Source organism: Wyeomyia smithii, chromosome 3 (assembly GCF_029784165.1).
Source record: "Wyeomyia smithii strain HCP4-BCI-WySm-NY-G18 chromosome 3, ASM2978416v1, whole genome shotgun sequence".
Lineage (NCBI taxonomy): Eukaryota > Metazoa > Arthropoda > Insecta > Diptera > Culicidae > Wyeomyia > Wyeomyia smithii.
Window position 1 is genome coordinate 235,762,478 of NC_073696.1, and position 16,241 is coordinate 235,778,718.

Sequence of the window (16,241 nt, forward strand, 5' to 3'; positions counted from 1 at the left end):
TGAATCAATCACAACCAGCGTTGCTAAGCGAGCGAGAAGCGAGACCTTTCCATTCCTTTTTGCTCGAGAATGAGATGTGTGCTACCAAAGATGACTAAAACAAGATATATGACTGTTGCAGATCTTATCGGACATGATTGTCGCTGCGCGTGAGGAAATGTCGAACTAATTTATACACTGTTAATATGATTGTTTCGGGGTGAATCGACGGGGAATTTATCCGGACTGGCGACGGATACTTCCCGGCACTGTAGCTACTTTGACCGACCAAATGAAATGCAAAAAAAGCGAAGATAAAAATGGTTTTCGGACCGACTACTAATAAACGAATGTAGGAATGCGAACTTTACTCTACGATGGTTCTATTTTTTCTGTCTCATACATTGTTAACAATGATGTCCGTTGGTCTCTTGTCTGCGTGTGTGCATTTTATAGCGAAAGTGGATCAAAGTGAGTAGATGTAGGTAGGTATAATTCTGGGATGATTTGTGTTGGTTTATAATATTATAGTAAATTCTAATTTTTTCTTTTCAGGCATTTAAATACAAGTTGCTGTTCTCAACATGCCGGCCGCCATTGAAACCGTCCGTTTCAACCGACAACCACTTCGGAAGTTGATGTTGATGTTGATGCGTCTACCTCGTCGTCGGAATCGATTGGAAGGACCGCAATCTCCGTGACCGCTCGCTTGAAGTCCTTCGAAGCCGTTCTGACTACCACGACTCGGACTCGCCCGTCCGAACCGGGGATAGTTTCGATGATACGCCCGAGAGGCCATTGTAGTGGAGGGTAGTTGTCTTGCTTCAACAGCACCAATTGACCCTTGCGGACGTCTACTGCCGGGCGCCTCCACTTGCTACGCTGGTGCAGCTGGCTCACGTAGTCCCGCGACCAACAACGCCAAAGATCTTGGACCGAGCGTTGCATGTCCTGCAAACGGGTGATGCGATTAGGGGACTGGTGAAGTAGATCAGGCTCAGGAATAGAGACAAGCGGCTCTCCAATGAGAAAGTGCCCTGGGGTCAGAACGGAGAGGTCGTTAGGCGAATCAGAAATGGGAACAAGAGGACGGGAGTTCAGGACTGCTTCTACTTGAGCAACGACCGTTAGGAACTGGTCCATTGTGAAAGCCTTTTGTCCCATGACGCGACGAAAATGGTACTTAAACGATTTCACTCCGGCTTCCCAGATGCCTCCGAAGTGTGGAGAGCGGGCTGGAATGAACCGAAAGGTGATGCCATTGTCCTCACAGTAGAGACCCCATTCCGCCGACTGGAACTGCCGCAGATACTCTTTCCGCAGCTGACGCAGCTCACGATCTGCTCCGACGAAAGCGGTTGCATTGTCACAGTGCAACTCAAGAACCCGACCGCGTTTGGCGACGAAGCGTTTGACGGCGTTTATGCACGCGGCGGATGACAGATCAGTGACGACCTCGAGATGCACGGCCTTCACCACCATGCAGACGTACAACGCGACGTACACCTTAACGGACGAGCCTTTCCCAATTAACGGACGAACGAGAAACGGCCCACAGTAATCCATTCCCGAGTACGTAAAAGCTCGAGCTGGTCTGAGGCGAAACGACGGATAAGGTGCCATAATCTGATTTCCTGTTGTAGGATTGCACCGGAAGCAGGTGACGCATCGTCGAAAGACCTTACGAGCCAACTCGCGACCCCGGAGTGGCCAGAATCGTTGACGGATGGTAGCGAGCACAAGCGACGGTCCACCGTGAAGTGTCTGAAGGTGAACTGACCTGGCGATGAGGATGCTCAGACTATGTTTAGCTGGAAGCATAATCGGAAAGCGAGTGTCGAACGGTGCGTTTAAGTTTTTCAATCTTCCGTCCATCCGCAGTAGTCCGAAATCGTCCATGAATATGTTCAGGTTTTGTAGTGCCGACTTCGATGCGACTCTGACTGTGTTCTCGGTCTGCTTTTGACTAAGTAGTTTAACTTCTGTTGGGAATTCATGGCGCTGGGCGAGGCGAACTAATGATTTCAGCGCACAGTCCACTTCTTGAGGCGACAGCGGGGACAACACGCGTTGATCTTTCGGAAGCTTGCAGTTGTTCCGAAACCGAAAGCAGTACGCGACGAAGCGCGTTAGCTTGGCTAACTCCGAGAATGCACTAAAGATGCTTCCGTTGTCTTGTAGTAGATGCAGGGAAACCAACGTACGCATCTCCTCCTCCAAATCCGTTTTATTCGGCATCGAAATCGGACACTTTGGCCATTGCTCGACAGGGAATTTGAGATACTTTGGCCCATGCCACCACAGCTTGTCGTAGATGATCTGGCTTGCAAGTAATCCTCGGGAGATATAGTCGGCAGGATTTAGATCGGTCGGTACGTGCATTCACTGCGCATCCTTCGTTAAGCGTTGGATCTCTGCGACCCGATTCGACACGAAGACTTTCCAGGAATTCGATCTGGATTTGATCCAGTGAAGTGCGATAGTAGAGTCGGTCCAAAATGTGACTGGTCCAGTGATGTTGGTGTCAGTTCGTAAGCAGTGGACCAGTTGACTCCCGAGAAGTGCTGCGCGGAGCTCCAAGCGTGGAATTGACTGTCCACGAAGAGGTGCGACGCGAGATTTCGACGTGAGCAGGTGTGAATGACGCTGGCCATACTCATCCAAAGATACGATGTACACGCAGCATCCGAATCCCTTCTGTGAGGCATCGCAGAAGCAGTGTACTGAGTACTGGCGTTCTGTATCCTTGTTCCACAGGACCCTTCTTGGAACCTGCAGCAGGATAAGCTCCCTAATGTCTGCACGATACTTCTTCCACCATAAGGCTGCTTCTTTTGCAAGCTCAGAGTCCCACGACATATGTGCTGCCCAGAGAGATTGGATGAACATTTTGGCACTGACCACCACAGGTCCTAGAAGTCCAAGCGGGTCGAATAGTTGGGACATCTCCGACACGACAATCCGCTTGGTGACGACCTCAAGCTCTGGAAGAGCGGGAACCTTGATTTTGAAGACGTCTTGCTGGTGAGGGAACCACAACAACCCCAAAGTTTTGACGGCTTGCGAACGATCGAGCTCCAATTCTGCTGAGGACTCCCAGAGTTCTTCTGGGACTTGACTGAGGACTGTCTTGCAGTTGGATGCCCACTTGCGAAGTACAAAACCACCGGATTTCATCATCTCCCTCAACTGCTTGCAAGTTTCGACCATCGTGTCATGGTCATCATGTCCGGTGAGAACGTCGTCTACGTAGGTGCCTTTCCGTATCACTGGCACGGCCAGCGGAAAGCGATGTCCTTCGTCTGTAGCTAATTGATTTAAAACGCGAGCGGCATGGAATGGCGAACTTGCAAGACCGTAAGTGACGGTTTTAAGTTGATACTTGCGGATTGGTTCTGACGGATTGTTGCGCCAGAGAATTTGCTGGAACTTTCGGTCATCTGGGTGAACCCACATCTGGCGAAACATCTTCTCCGCATCGGCGGATATGGCGAATCGTGGTAAACGGAAGTTGATGATGGTAGCAAACAGAGCTGGCTGAACTGTTGGTCCGACGTAGAGGGCATCATTCAGCGACAAGGAAGCAGCTCCACGACATGCACCGTCGAATACCACTCGTATTTTTGTGGTCGTACTCTCTGGACGCTGGATGGCATGGTGGGGAAGGAAAAACTGTGGGCTACGCGACGCGACGGGACTCAACTCCATATGACCCAACCTCTCATACTCCTCCATGAACTCAGAATAGCTTTTACGAAGATGTTTATCAGTGAAGAACCGTTTTTCCATTTGCTGGAACCTTCGAACAGCGGCGGGGTATGAATCTCCTAGCATTTCCACCTTGTCTTCTTTGAGTGGCAGACGAACAACATAGCGGCCCGTTTCGTCACGAGTAACAGTCGATTGAAAGTGTTCTTCGCAGAATTGTTCGTCTGGCGTAAGAGCTTTACCGTCGTCGAAATTCTCGATTTCCCAGAATCGTTGAAGCATGGTATCAAGCGTACCTTCTACGCAGAAGTGGCAGGACTGTGTGTCAGTGACCTCTAAGATCGGCTGCTCTATCTTTCCACAGACGATATAACCCAGAACCGTTTTCTGCAACATGGGATAGCCAGCGGCAAGAGAGAGTTGCTGGTTTTCGAGAAGCTCGAAAAATAGACCAGCTCCGATTATCATGTCCACACCTTGGCTTATGTTAAATTGCGGATCAGCCAGTGGAAGATTTTTAGGGATCCGCCAGCGAGAGATATCGATGTGGTGACTAGGCAGCGAGACGGTAAGCTTCGGCAGTACTAAGCAGTCCAGTTGGGTCATGAAATTTTCGAAACGAGATGCGAGCGAGACGGTTACAGCATAGCGAACGTTAACTATCGATTGTCCGATCCCACTGACTGGCGAATTCAGTTTCGTTCGTGTTAAACGAAGCTTTTGGCATAGCGCTTCGGAGATGAAACTTGGCTGTGAACCGCTATCCAGGAGGACTCTGACGAGGACGTATTTGTTATCAATATCTTTCACTTTGACCACTGCTGTTGACAAAATGACTGTTGACTGCCGAGGTTGAGTCACTATTTCTGCACTTTGACAGGCAGTGTGAGGAGAAACGACATCGACCGACGAATGTGGGATAGAATTACCGCGCGACGACTGCGATCGAACCGACGAATTGATAGGTGGTGAGGCAACCGCGAGCTCCTGCGACGAAGAGCCTCCGAGGAGGTTTGGAACAAAATGCGACATTTGGCACGACTGTGAAGTAGATGCTGCAGCGGGTTGGTACACTGTGGGCTGCTTGATTGTTGCCACTGGTAGTGAACCAGAAGCCGACGAGAGAGGTGGCAGGTGTAACAATGAGTGGTGCTTCTTAGAGCAGCTTTTGCAGGAACCGCTGGAACAGTTTTTCGCTTGATGTGTTCCCTTGAGACAGTTAATGCACAGCCCGTGCTTCTTCACGACTTCGAACCGTTGTTGTGGAGAGAGTGAACGAAACTGGTCACACTGGAACAGGAAGTGAGCGTGCTTACAGTTGACGCACTGGGTAACGTTGTCGGAAGCGACATGGGCAACAACTGATCGGGGTTTGGGATGCTTGATCTCGAACTGGGTGTTTGCCGATTGGGAGAGCTTTAAAGTTTGTACGATTCGCGATCTTCTGTGGATAAACTCGAGTAATTCTCGGTAATTCGGGTATTCATCGCCTGCGGAAACATGTGTCTCCCACTCACGGAGTGTAACGCTATCAAGACATTGACTCAATCGCTCTACTAGAAAGGCGTTCCAGTGGTTTTCAGAATCTTCGAGTTTATCCAACAGCTGTACATGACGATCGAATTCGTCGGCGAGATCTGCAAGTCCCTGTGCAGACTCTTTTTTCAGTGAAGGAATTGTAAGTAGGGCAGAAACATGCCGTTTCACCAGCAGGATGGTGTTTTCAAAACGTTCCTTCAACAAATTCCATGCAACAAGGTAATTGTTGGCGGAAATCTCGAGCGAGGAAATAACACGAGCCGCTTCGCCAGAAAGCGCTGCTCGCAAGTAATGCATTTTCTGCACTGCCGTAAGTTGCACACTCGAATGAATAAGCGAGATGTATAGATCGCGAAAAGAAACCCAATCATCGAGATTCCCAGAAAACTCCTTCAATTTTATTTCCGGCAGACGAACGCTCGACGAGGTGGGAACAACGGACGAGAGTGGTTGTGCCGGTGCGGGGGGTGGTACGGGTGGTACGGTTTGTACAGGGATTTTACTTTGCAATGACGCTTTAAGTTCATAATAGATGGCTTGAAAGTCTTGCCTCTCTTCTGCGAAATCTTCTTCATTATCCTCAAGAACCTCAATTTCATCTTGAGTCTCCTCAAATTCTCGCCATAGAGCATCAAGACGTTGAATGCGAATGACAACTTGGGCAAGTTTAGTGGGATCGAATTCGTCGTCAAAAGTTTTTATTAATTTTGCAGAACCAAAAATGTTGGTCCGCCGACGGTATAAAATTTTCAACTTTGTTTGTTTAGACGCTTTTTGCTTTTTGGGCGTCATTTTTGCAAAACCAAACGTAACAAAATTCACGTACCTGTACTTTCTGCTACTTACTAACACCTTGCCCTGACCTCCCCTGAGCTGAATCTAGATTCGATCGATCCGCCGATATAAATGCTGCCACTGGTGGTCACCAAATGTTGTCGAAGATGGTGATAATTTGCCGCCGACGGGGTAGAAGAAGCGACTTGGTTGCGATCCACTGCCACGGGCGTACCACTATCCACTGGGGAACACAGGTGCTGCTCGACGATGACGAGCGACGGCGATAATGACTGTTGCCACCCTTACTGATGCTGTTGGCTGGCCGAATATGATCGGCGATGACCACGACGACGACGACGCTGATGATTGCTGCTGCTGGGCAACAAATTTCTGCTTACCGCTCACGAACGGCAACTACAACGATGTTGCTAATTTAGCTTATCCGCGGCACGATTTGGTAGCTGAAAGATGTTTCTGCTGCTACTTAACGGGCGGACGACAATCGATGACGAGAAGATTTCGACACACGTGGCAAAGAGGTTAGCTTCGCTGATATAAGGTTGGCCAATCTGCGGCGACGATGGTGGCAGCGGGAAGATGCTTCTGCTGCTAACAGTCCGACTGAATAGCTAGTTCCGTACCGCTGGGGGACGACAAACGATGACTGGAACCTTCCGACTCACGTGGTGATGAGGTTAGCTCCGTTGCAACTTCACTATCCCGGGTTTCGGCACCAATGTTTCGGGGTGAATCGACGGGGAATTTATCCGGACTGGCGACGGATACTTCCCGGCACTGTAGCTACTTTGACCGACCAAATGAAATGCAAAAAAAGCGAAGATAAAAATGGTTTTCGGACCGACTACTAATAAACGAATGTAGGAATGCGAACTTTACTCTACGATGGTTCTATTTTTTCTGTCTCATACATTGTTAACAATGATGTCCGTTGGTCTCTTGTCTGCGTGTGTGCATTTTATAGCGAAAGTGGATCAAAGTGAGTAGATGTAGGTAGGTATAATTCTGGGATGATTTGTGTTGGTTTATAATATTATAGTAAATTCTAATTTTTTCTTCTCAGGCATTTAAATACAAGTTGCTGTTCTCAACAATGATGTATACCTTATGTCAAAATCAAACTGACGACATGGTCAAGACATGACTGCTGAAAGGTGAAACAATTTTTTCAGTATCCATGTGGACGACTTTACGGTGCTGCCATCCGAAAAATGATAATAACGTGTACGAATGTTCAGTTCTTAAACATGAAACTTTCCGTAAGAATCAAGAATAATCGGCGCATCATTTAAGGTTAAGCGTACCATCGGAACTTCCTGACATCCGCTATGAGCACGCTCTACAGCCAAGTTTTCCACCCTTGCCGAGGTTGATAAAAAAATATCGGGTATCCCGGTGAACCTGATCACTTGCACAATGGTTCTGAAACCTGGTTTGCGACTCATAAACCTTAAATTTTGGTATAATGAGACCTGAAAATGAATATAACCCCTCAATATAAGCCCCCACTCTGACAGTCAACTTCACACTTTTTTTTGTACCTTAAATTGCAAAAAATATGGCAATAGCATTTAGTGCAAAAAATGACAATATAAATAATCTGCATGTTATCTTAAGCGTCGAGTTGACCAAACTGCTACACTGCTTTCATATACAATCTTGAACAGCTCAACGATCGATGACGAACTATGCACGATAAGTCGGATTTGCTCATAGTGACAATTTTATGAGAATTTGAGTAATCAGATGGCAGCACTAACCGTCGGGAATTGGTCGTGTTCAAAATGTATGAAAAATATGGATGTTAGGTATCTTGTTCCACTGATCTATTGTTATCTTTGGTGATACGCATCTCCAGTTGTTCGCACACACGCTTTCGAGAAACTCTTCTTGTTATTCACGCACTTGCCAAGGCAGCAGCCAGCATACAACCGCTCGCAATTTTTTTTCTATCTTTCTACTCACGACGAGTACGCGAGTAGGAGTACTCGAATATAAGTTCTTGGCTAGTAGTGCTTGAAAAAATATGCCCAAAAACGAAATTGCTTCCTTCACCGACTCACGCAACCCAGGTTACCAACTACGCCAGGCCCCCCGCCTACACAAAATGCTTCTTGACAATCAATCATCTTCGGCTGGTTGTGCTCGTGAGAAGAGGGGTGCACGCGAGTAGGTCGTGTACTCGAGCGAGTGTGTGTGTCCACGGTGTGTCGAGGAAACTCGCAAGCATGTTCTTATGAGAAAACTCGCAAACATCAACGTGTGCAATGAAAAAACTGAAAGAGAACGGAAAACAGTCCGACAAGAGTATCTCTAGTGTGTGGTTTTGGTAGCAGCGAGAACGCCACTTGGAGTATCGCATGCTTTTTGAGAGCGAGTTTAACAACACAGATCACAATAGTCTATCACAATAGATCAAAATATCTCTGGTCGCAGTGATGAGTCCACACAGAGAAAAAAAACCTAAATTAATCCACCTAGTGGTGCAGAAACCTTTGTTATACTAACTATAATTGTATACTTATTAGGCTGCCTATAATCGCATACCAGTCCCACCTGCATTTTTGTCGTTCTTCTAGAGAAGTTATGGTAAATGTCTATCTCATTATATTATGTCGAAAATATGGGAATAAACCACGCTCAACAGCTGAAATAACTTAAGGAAAATAAATACCTTTACGCGCTGTTTTGTCAACTCGATAAAAATGAAGCTGGGACTGATATGCGATTATGGGCAATGAACCAAAGACGATCTTTGAACTATAGCTTGACGTGGTTTTCGCAAATATTATGGATGTTATCACTGGAGTATATGAGTCTTATTTTTTCGATCGAGAACCAATTTTTAAATGCTGGATAGAAGCAACATATTTTTTTTAATAAACAGAAACAGTGAACAGTAAATAGTAATAGATAACAAAGATGCTGATTTCATACTAGAACAGCAAATCTGTATGTTAGTTCGAGGCAGTTCTAATTTTTTAATTCCCCATAATCCAGGTTTGAATATCACATTCGCATTATTTTCAGAAAGCGCAGGACCTAGAATTATGAATCAGCATCAAGTCTTTTTTACGAATTGAAGCAAACTTCTACTAACCTCAGATCAGCATTACAAAGAAAAAAAATATAACCATTGACGAAAGTTGTCAATTCAATTCTATCTCAAATGCATAATCTGAAAATGAAGGTTTTCGCGACATTTGAGAGATTTGGATTTTCGGAATGTAGACGAGAACATTATTCTTTTCGAAGGCCTAGGCAGTACGATAAAATCCGAAATAAAGACTTTATAAAACTTCCTGCGATAATGAGAAATGGAATAATATATTTGCACTTTGTCTTAAATTAGAAACCAATATTTATATCTTATATGAGCGTAGTGTATCATATCATAGGAATAAGCGACTTTCCACCTGCGCACACTAGTAAACGTGTATACTAGTTGCACACTGTGGGATCAGGTTTTGCTTCAATGCTCCCCGAAAGCTGTAAAAGCTCCTTATTTTTCGCAAATCTGGGTTCAACGTGCAATTGGTTATATATTTTAAAGAAAGTGTGGACGGAAGCTTCGCAAGCTAAGTAAGCATTGCAATTTGCTCTAAAATTAATTTATTTACACCAGTTAAGACGCACTACGAAAAGTGTAAAAATTATGCAAAGTTGTCGATGATTGTTGCTTTCCTTTGAGAAATAAATAGCGATACGAAAAAATAGGGATAGAGAAAAAGGAAAAGCATGGAGAGAGAGATAAATTATCCAGAAGTAAAATATCCCATGTCTAAAATATACTTTGGTCAAAACTCTACAGTTCAAGCAACCAATAAAAAATCGCACTCAGTATGATTTTCTAAGAGCTCCGGGGCTTTCATTTTAGCATGCGAACATCAAAATAGGAATATGCGTAATGTAAAAAGGGTGTGTTTTTTGTTATTTTTTGTTTGTTCGATTTTGATATACTACACATATAAACAACATATTTACACATCTATACATACAGGCACACATTCACATACATACAGAAATTGCTCAGTTCGTCGATCTGAGTCGATTGGTATACAACACATGGCCCTCCGTGCCATTCATTTTGCCTTGAAAGTTAATTGTCTCATATAAAAAATACTCTTTGATCAATATCTCCAAATCTAAGCCACTAATCAAAAATCCACTCGGTAGCATTCTGGGGGAGCACAGCATTTGCATATAAGATCATCAAAATCGGATATTGCGTTCTATAAGAAAGGTGCGTTAGTATTTTGCGGCACATACATACTGACAACATACATACACACACACATACACACACACATACACACGAACAGACATTGCTCAGTTCGTCGAACTGATTCGAATGGTATTACGATTCGGCCCTTCGGATCTTGGATCTATTTTGCGTTTTTGGACCGATTTTATAACCTTTGTTTAGTATAACAAAGGTAATAGTATAACAAAGGTAAAACAAAGGTAAAACAAAGGTAAAAAGGTTAAAAACACAGATCACAACATCAAACAAAATATTAATTCACATCATTTAAACGTAAAACTGCACATTTCATAATTTCAAAGGTAAGAAAATTCATTTTAACAGTACAACATTGCTTCAATAACGTTTCTGTGGTTTTGAGAATGGTTGATTGTAATCTTCGTTTGGTAGGAAGAATAAACACCACGTGCTTGGCTAGCTCTTCATGCAACAGCAATCGTACGGAAATTTAAACTTCACTAGCATAGCTATCCTTACGATGGGGTTTTTTCTTTTTCTTATTACCATTGGTAATGTTTTTCTGTGTGTTTAACAATATGCTCGTTGACGGTATACAGTTGACGAAAAACATATATACTTTCAGGCATATCGTTCTTCTGTATACTAGAGATGGTCAGTTTTGATGTTTTTCGAATATGTAATCGAATTTTTTTGTGAATCCCGAACCCGATATTTTTCAAGGGGGTCGACTTTTTATAACAATTTAATCGTGCTTTGCAGCTATGAACCTTGAACGGTATTAAAATGTTAATAGTTTTAACAATTGCATGATATTAGACATTATTATGCTTCTTTAAGATGGTCGGGTTTCCAGAGCCCAAACCCGAATATTTTTTCCACCAAACCTTTAATCTTTAAACCTAAGCCCGACGGGTACGGGTCATGCTCAATGGTCATGCTTAAAACAATGTGCAGCGAAGTACGTCCTCTTTTTCTAACTCCTTCATTCAATCACCTACGCCGCGCCGCCTCCATTGTGACGTTAGTCCTGTCATGGCTTTTTTTCAGTATCAGGGACAAACGACTGACGGTCGGCCAGGAATATTCCATAAAACAAATCATCAATGCATGTATCAAATGAAACTTGGATATATTTCTTTCATTTGCCCCATTTAGAGGTATTAATATTCGAAAAGGGCGTATTTCGAAAATTAAAACGTTAATAGCCTTTTATCCGTAAAAGATATCTTGAAAGTTTTGCCAACAAAAGTTGCGTCTTTAAAAGTTCTACAAGCTAAACAAAACTTTACTGAGATTTTGAATTTAAAAAAAAGAGCAAAAAACACGGCTTTTATAGCCACCATAAGCAAAACTGCTCTAATTCAGTCAATTCAAGAGCTACAAATAAGTGATCTTCTACAAAGTTACTTAGAATAACGTGATCTACAACTTTACTGAGAATAATATAGCATTTTTTCTCAAACCAAAATTTCAGATTTTTTGACCACCCTAGCTTTCACTTCAATTTTTATGTAGTCTTATCTATAAGAAGCAACTTCTCCATGAAGAGTATGTCTCTGAAATCACGAGAAAAAATCAACTTTATTTCCACCTAAATTGTCGTTCTATGCCACCATGCATAGTCTGCTTCGTACTGAAAATTATGCTCTTTGGTGCTGGAGTACTCGTCGATCTGGCAGCTGTACTCGAGTATTTTGCGGAAGAAGTATTGGAATCAGGCATATCAATGGTACAGTCTGTTTTTATTGTCTTCTGAAGATGAGTTTGCTGTTGCTATATGTTCGTGATCAGACCTTTGAATCGTCACCTTCATGAGTGAATCTTCAAGCGACGATGATGCAATAGAACTTCGACTTCGGCCCGATTGAGTACCTGCTTCGTTTCACACCGATCCTTCTCTCACAGTTAACACAAAAATCGTCTTTCTCTCGGTACGCTACGTTGCATTGCTTCCCTGCGTGCTGTTGGTATTCGTCACTTCGGAATGAACTGTTCGAATTTTGGGTTCAAGACGGCAGCGACACAAAAAATGTCGAGCACATTGCTCGGCGCTTGATGCTTCCAAATTCACTTTCAACTGCATGACGACGATAAACCGAAGCAAGGTGTTGTAGGTATTGTTGCGCCGAAGGCAAGCGAATTTCATACAATAGCAAGGTGAGGTAAGTATCTGGCTATAGGCATGACTCATGAGGACTATTATAAGGAAATTTAAATTAATACGGACATTGTTCTGATGAAACCTTAGTTTATGATACAAATTCGGATCCAGATTAGAACTGATTTTTAAAATACGTAACCTTGTTGCACATTCTATGAGTTTACTAAATTGTTGGATAACGCTTTGCTGATTGGAAGCAATTTCATTTCATTTAAATGCATTGCAATTAAAAGATACCTTATAAAAAATTATAAGACTCATATACCAATGTGTTTTTAATAGTTTAAACTATGAAAAGCTTCTGCAAATATACGTTGTCAAGTGTATTAGGAATTATATTTTCAATATTTGTTTTTGTCAAGTACGGTGAATTTAGAAAATTTAGTTTTTGGCTAGAAAGGCTGATCATCAAACTTCTGAGAACAAAATAAAATGCTGTATCATTGGTTATATTTTTTTTTATTTTTTCGATGATGTGAACAGGAAAATAAAAAATGAAATGAAAACAGGAAAAACTATGCTGATGCATATTTTTTTTTTCGGTGCTAGATTAGTTCACTGAAAAAAAAATACGAATAAATTATTTTGAATAGTGTAATTATGTGTACAATCATAACGTACATTGCACATCGGCTTGTTCCTGATTCGTTTTCCAATCGTATAATGTTGGAATTATGTTTTCAAACACCGATCTGTTCAGCTTTATTAGTAAAATATTACTTAGCGTTTCCTCACTAAGTGTAGACCTTGCGTTTGAGAGGACCAAAGCCAGAGCACTAAAAGCGCGTTCTACAGTTACCTGGTTTGATGGAGTGGCCAGTACCACTTCGGCAACAGCGCTGAGTTCTGGATGTGTTCCTTTTCGTTCGGTCCAATGATTCCAGACATTGAAATCGAACGGTCTCCTTATTTCAACTTCTAAAGCCTTTAGTTGCTGCATGAAGTTACTCTCAGTAGACATTGCATCATTCATTGTTGAGCCACCGAAAAGTTCCGTGATAAACATATCGTTCTCGGTTTCCATTTTTTGTATTTGGAAGTTTTCCGAGCATTTTGTTGGTGAATGTTTTAGCTCTCTAATCCTTTGCCATGTTTCGACGACATAATTCTAAAATACGTACTCATGTTTTAAATATGCGTTTTTTCGTGTTCAAACTGAAGGTATCAGAGCAATTTCACAAAAAACGGGTAACCAATTTATTCGACCAATTTTTATTTGGTTGAATCTTTTCATAAACTCATTTTTGAGAAGCTATTGAAATATTCTAGGTTGGGAAGGTATTGATGATTATAAATATTTTTAAAGCCAAAACGGTTTGTTTGATCAGTGTGACTTTTTTGGCAAAGTTGAAGATATTAATTTTGTCTTTCTGAAAAAAAAATAAACACTCTGAAGAAAATAAGTTTTTTTATTTTTAAAAAAAGTTAAAAGAAAAACTAAAAATAATTATCTAAGATATAAAATATAAATTTTTTTTAAATCTGAAACTATTAAAGATCACCCATTTTTGCCATGATACATGTCCGCAATGTTCAATTTTTTGAATTTACTTTTTTGAATAATTTTTTTTTATTTTTCTCAAAACTTTTTTTAAAGAAAAGTTGGTTTTAGAGTATACTTTTTTGGATAGACATAATTATAATTTAAAACTTTGCTGACGACGTCACACCGATCAAACAAACCGTTTTGACTTTAAAAATATTTGTAATCATCAATACCTTTCCAACATAGCTTTTTTCAATAGCTCTCAAAAATGAGTTTGGTTCAATCCGATTTTTTGATGAAAACTACAAAAGATTAAATTAAACATTACGGCCTGGCTGATCATGAAAAAATCAAGGAGAACAAAATATAACAGATTGAAAAAAAAAATTCTTTTTCACAAGTAATTTTTTCTGAAAAAAAAATAGAAAAAAATTAAAACTTTCTTTTCATGATTTACACCCAAAAATGAAAATGAAAAAACTTTTTTCGAAGAAATGATGTTTTTAGAGTACACTAAGGTCGCTTTTTACGCGGGTTTTTTTACGCGGCTTTTTACGCGGATTCCGGAATTTACGCGGTTTTTTTTACGCGGCACGTATCCCCCGCGTAAAAAGTGACTTTAGTGTATATTTTTTTGGATAGACATAATTATCATCTACAACTTTGCGGACGACGTCACACTGAAGCTCTAAAAATACTTGTAATCATGATTGCCTTCCCAACATAGCATTCTTCTATAGATTCATAAAAATGAGACATGTGTCAAAAAATTAAACCAACACCACATAATAGAGCCTTTCGCCCATATAAACAACTCGTGAAAAACAATTCAAATACACAAAAAAATCAACAACAGATTTATATCAATATTTCTTTTTAATTGTCGTTCACCGTATATTTTTCGATTTGCAAGTTTTTCAAAGTTTAACGAACGTTGTAGAGAAAATTTACATAATCGTCAACTTCGACAATAATATCAAAAATCTCCAATGTCATTAGGTCATGCTTGGAAATTAAATTGAATGAAATAACCTTCATTCAATCAATGATAACTTATTACGAAAAAAGCGAAAAAAAAACTCACCTGGATCTCCTCTTTTTCGTCAGAAGTGAAAAGTGTGGAACCAGCGAAATTCAACCTAGGGTCTAAATACAAAGCCATTTTGAAAGCTTGCGATTCGCGTAAAGCGGCTAGGCGAGTTGTCAAAGTGGTTACGAGAGATTCAGAAAATGGATTTTTGTTCATGGCCTTGATTTTCTGAATCGCAACAATCCATTTTAAGTAAAAGTCACTTAAAGAGACATGCGGCGATTGCATCTCTTTAGTGGTTAAGAAAAGGGGTTTGAAGGCTTGCTCGTAATCAATGATGAATTTCCAGTTATTCGAGAGATCTAAATTAAAAAAATATATATAATAATTGCTAAACCCGTGATAGTTGAATATTACCCATTTCTGGAAACTGTTCCGCAAGCTTTTCAAAGAATTGACGCTGTTGCAAAAAACTGGACACCATTTCGTATATTCCACCCCATCGCGTTTGGCCCCAAAGTGGGGGATAGTGCCCTTTGTGACACTCAAAGTACGTCTTGTATTTAGCAGATCTGCTTTTCTTCGCAACATCAGTTAGTTTCTTTACGTCCGCGTTTGACTTGTTTATCACATCCAAAATGGCCAATTGGAGGGTATGAACGGCACAGCGCACTAAATTCAAATTTTCTTTTAGTTTGTTGTTGAGCTCTTCGGTAAATAAATTTTGATCGATTTCCTGTTCTTTCTCTTCAATGTCTTCCTCATCAAAGCGGATGCAAAGTTGCTCATATTCATAAACTTCTTTCAGTTTTTTTACTGCAGCCAGCATGTTTGCGCCATTATCGCACGTTATAGAAAAAATTTGACTTATTGATATATTAAAACTATCAATGATTTGTAAAATTTTTTCGGACAAAAAACTTGCCGTCTGGCGTTCCTTAATTTCTATGATTCCTATAAAATAAATATGACACATCTTGAGCTAACGCAATCGATTCACAATCGTTCATAATTTGAACACAAAGTAACACGTAAATTTCTTGTGAAAAACTTATTATTATACCATATTTCATTTAATATTAGAATCATTATTTGTGATATTATCATTATTATCATTATTTTTATTATTATTATTATTATTATCATTTTTATTATTAATATTATTATTATTATTATTATTATTATTATTATTATTATTATTATTATTATTATTATTATTATTATTATCATTATTATTATTATTTTTATTATCATTATTATTATTATTATTATTATTATTATTATTGTTATTATTGTGATAATTTTTATGAATATTAAT

The 16,241-nt window shown here is 40.8% G+C and overlaps 2 protein-coding genes across 4 annotated transcripts in view; both read right to left on the reverse strand.

Moving 5' to 3' along the window:
- The window catches only part of LOC129727135 (zwei Ig domain protein zig-8-like), a 465,271-nt gene that overhangs the window by 85,447 nt on the left and 363,583 nt on the right, over positions 1-16,241 (reverse strand). The window lies entirely within an intron of this gene.
- LOC129727133 (uncharacterized) lies at positions 12,842-15,922 on the reverse strand. The gene is made up of 4 exons (XM_055684622.1): positions 15,341-15,922; positions 14,978-15,285; positions 13,029-13,515; positions 12,842-12,965 (listed from the first exon to the last, which is right to left on the reverse strand). Exons 1-4 carry the CDS (start codon positions 15,897-15,899, stop codon positions 12,958-12,960), a joined length of 1,362 nt encoding a protein of 453 aa, XP_055540597.1. The 5' UTR covers positions 15,900-15,922; the 3' UTR covers positions 12,842-12,957.

Bases quoted from the DNA above. Each gene is read 5' to 3' on its own strand.
- LOC129727133 (XM_055684622.1), bottom strand. From the start codon at position 15,899: ATGTGTCATATTTATTTTATAGGAATCATAGAAATTAAGGAACGCCAG. The intron at 15,286-15,340 runs GTAATATTCAAC...TTTTTAATTTAG, and splicing joins GGAACAGTTTCCAGAAATGG to ATCTCTCGAATAACTGGAAA. The intron at 13,516-14,977 runs GTGAGTTTTTTT...TACGTATTTTAG, and splicing joins ACGAAAAAGAGGAGATCCAG to AATTATGTCGTCGAAACATG.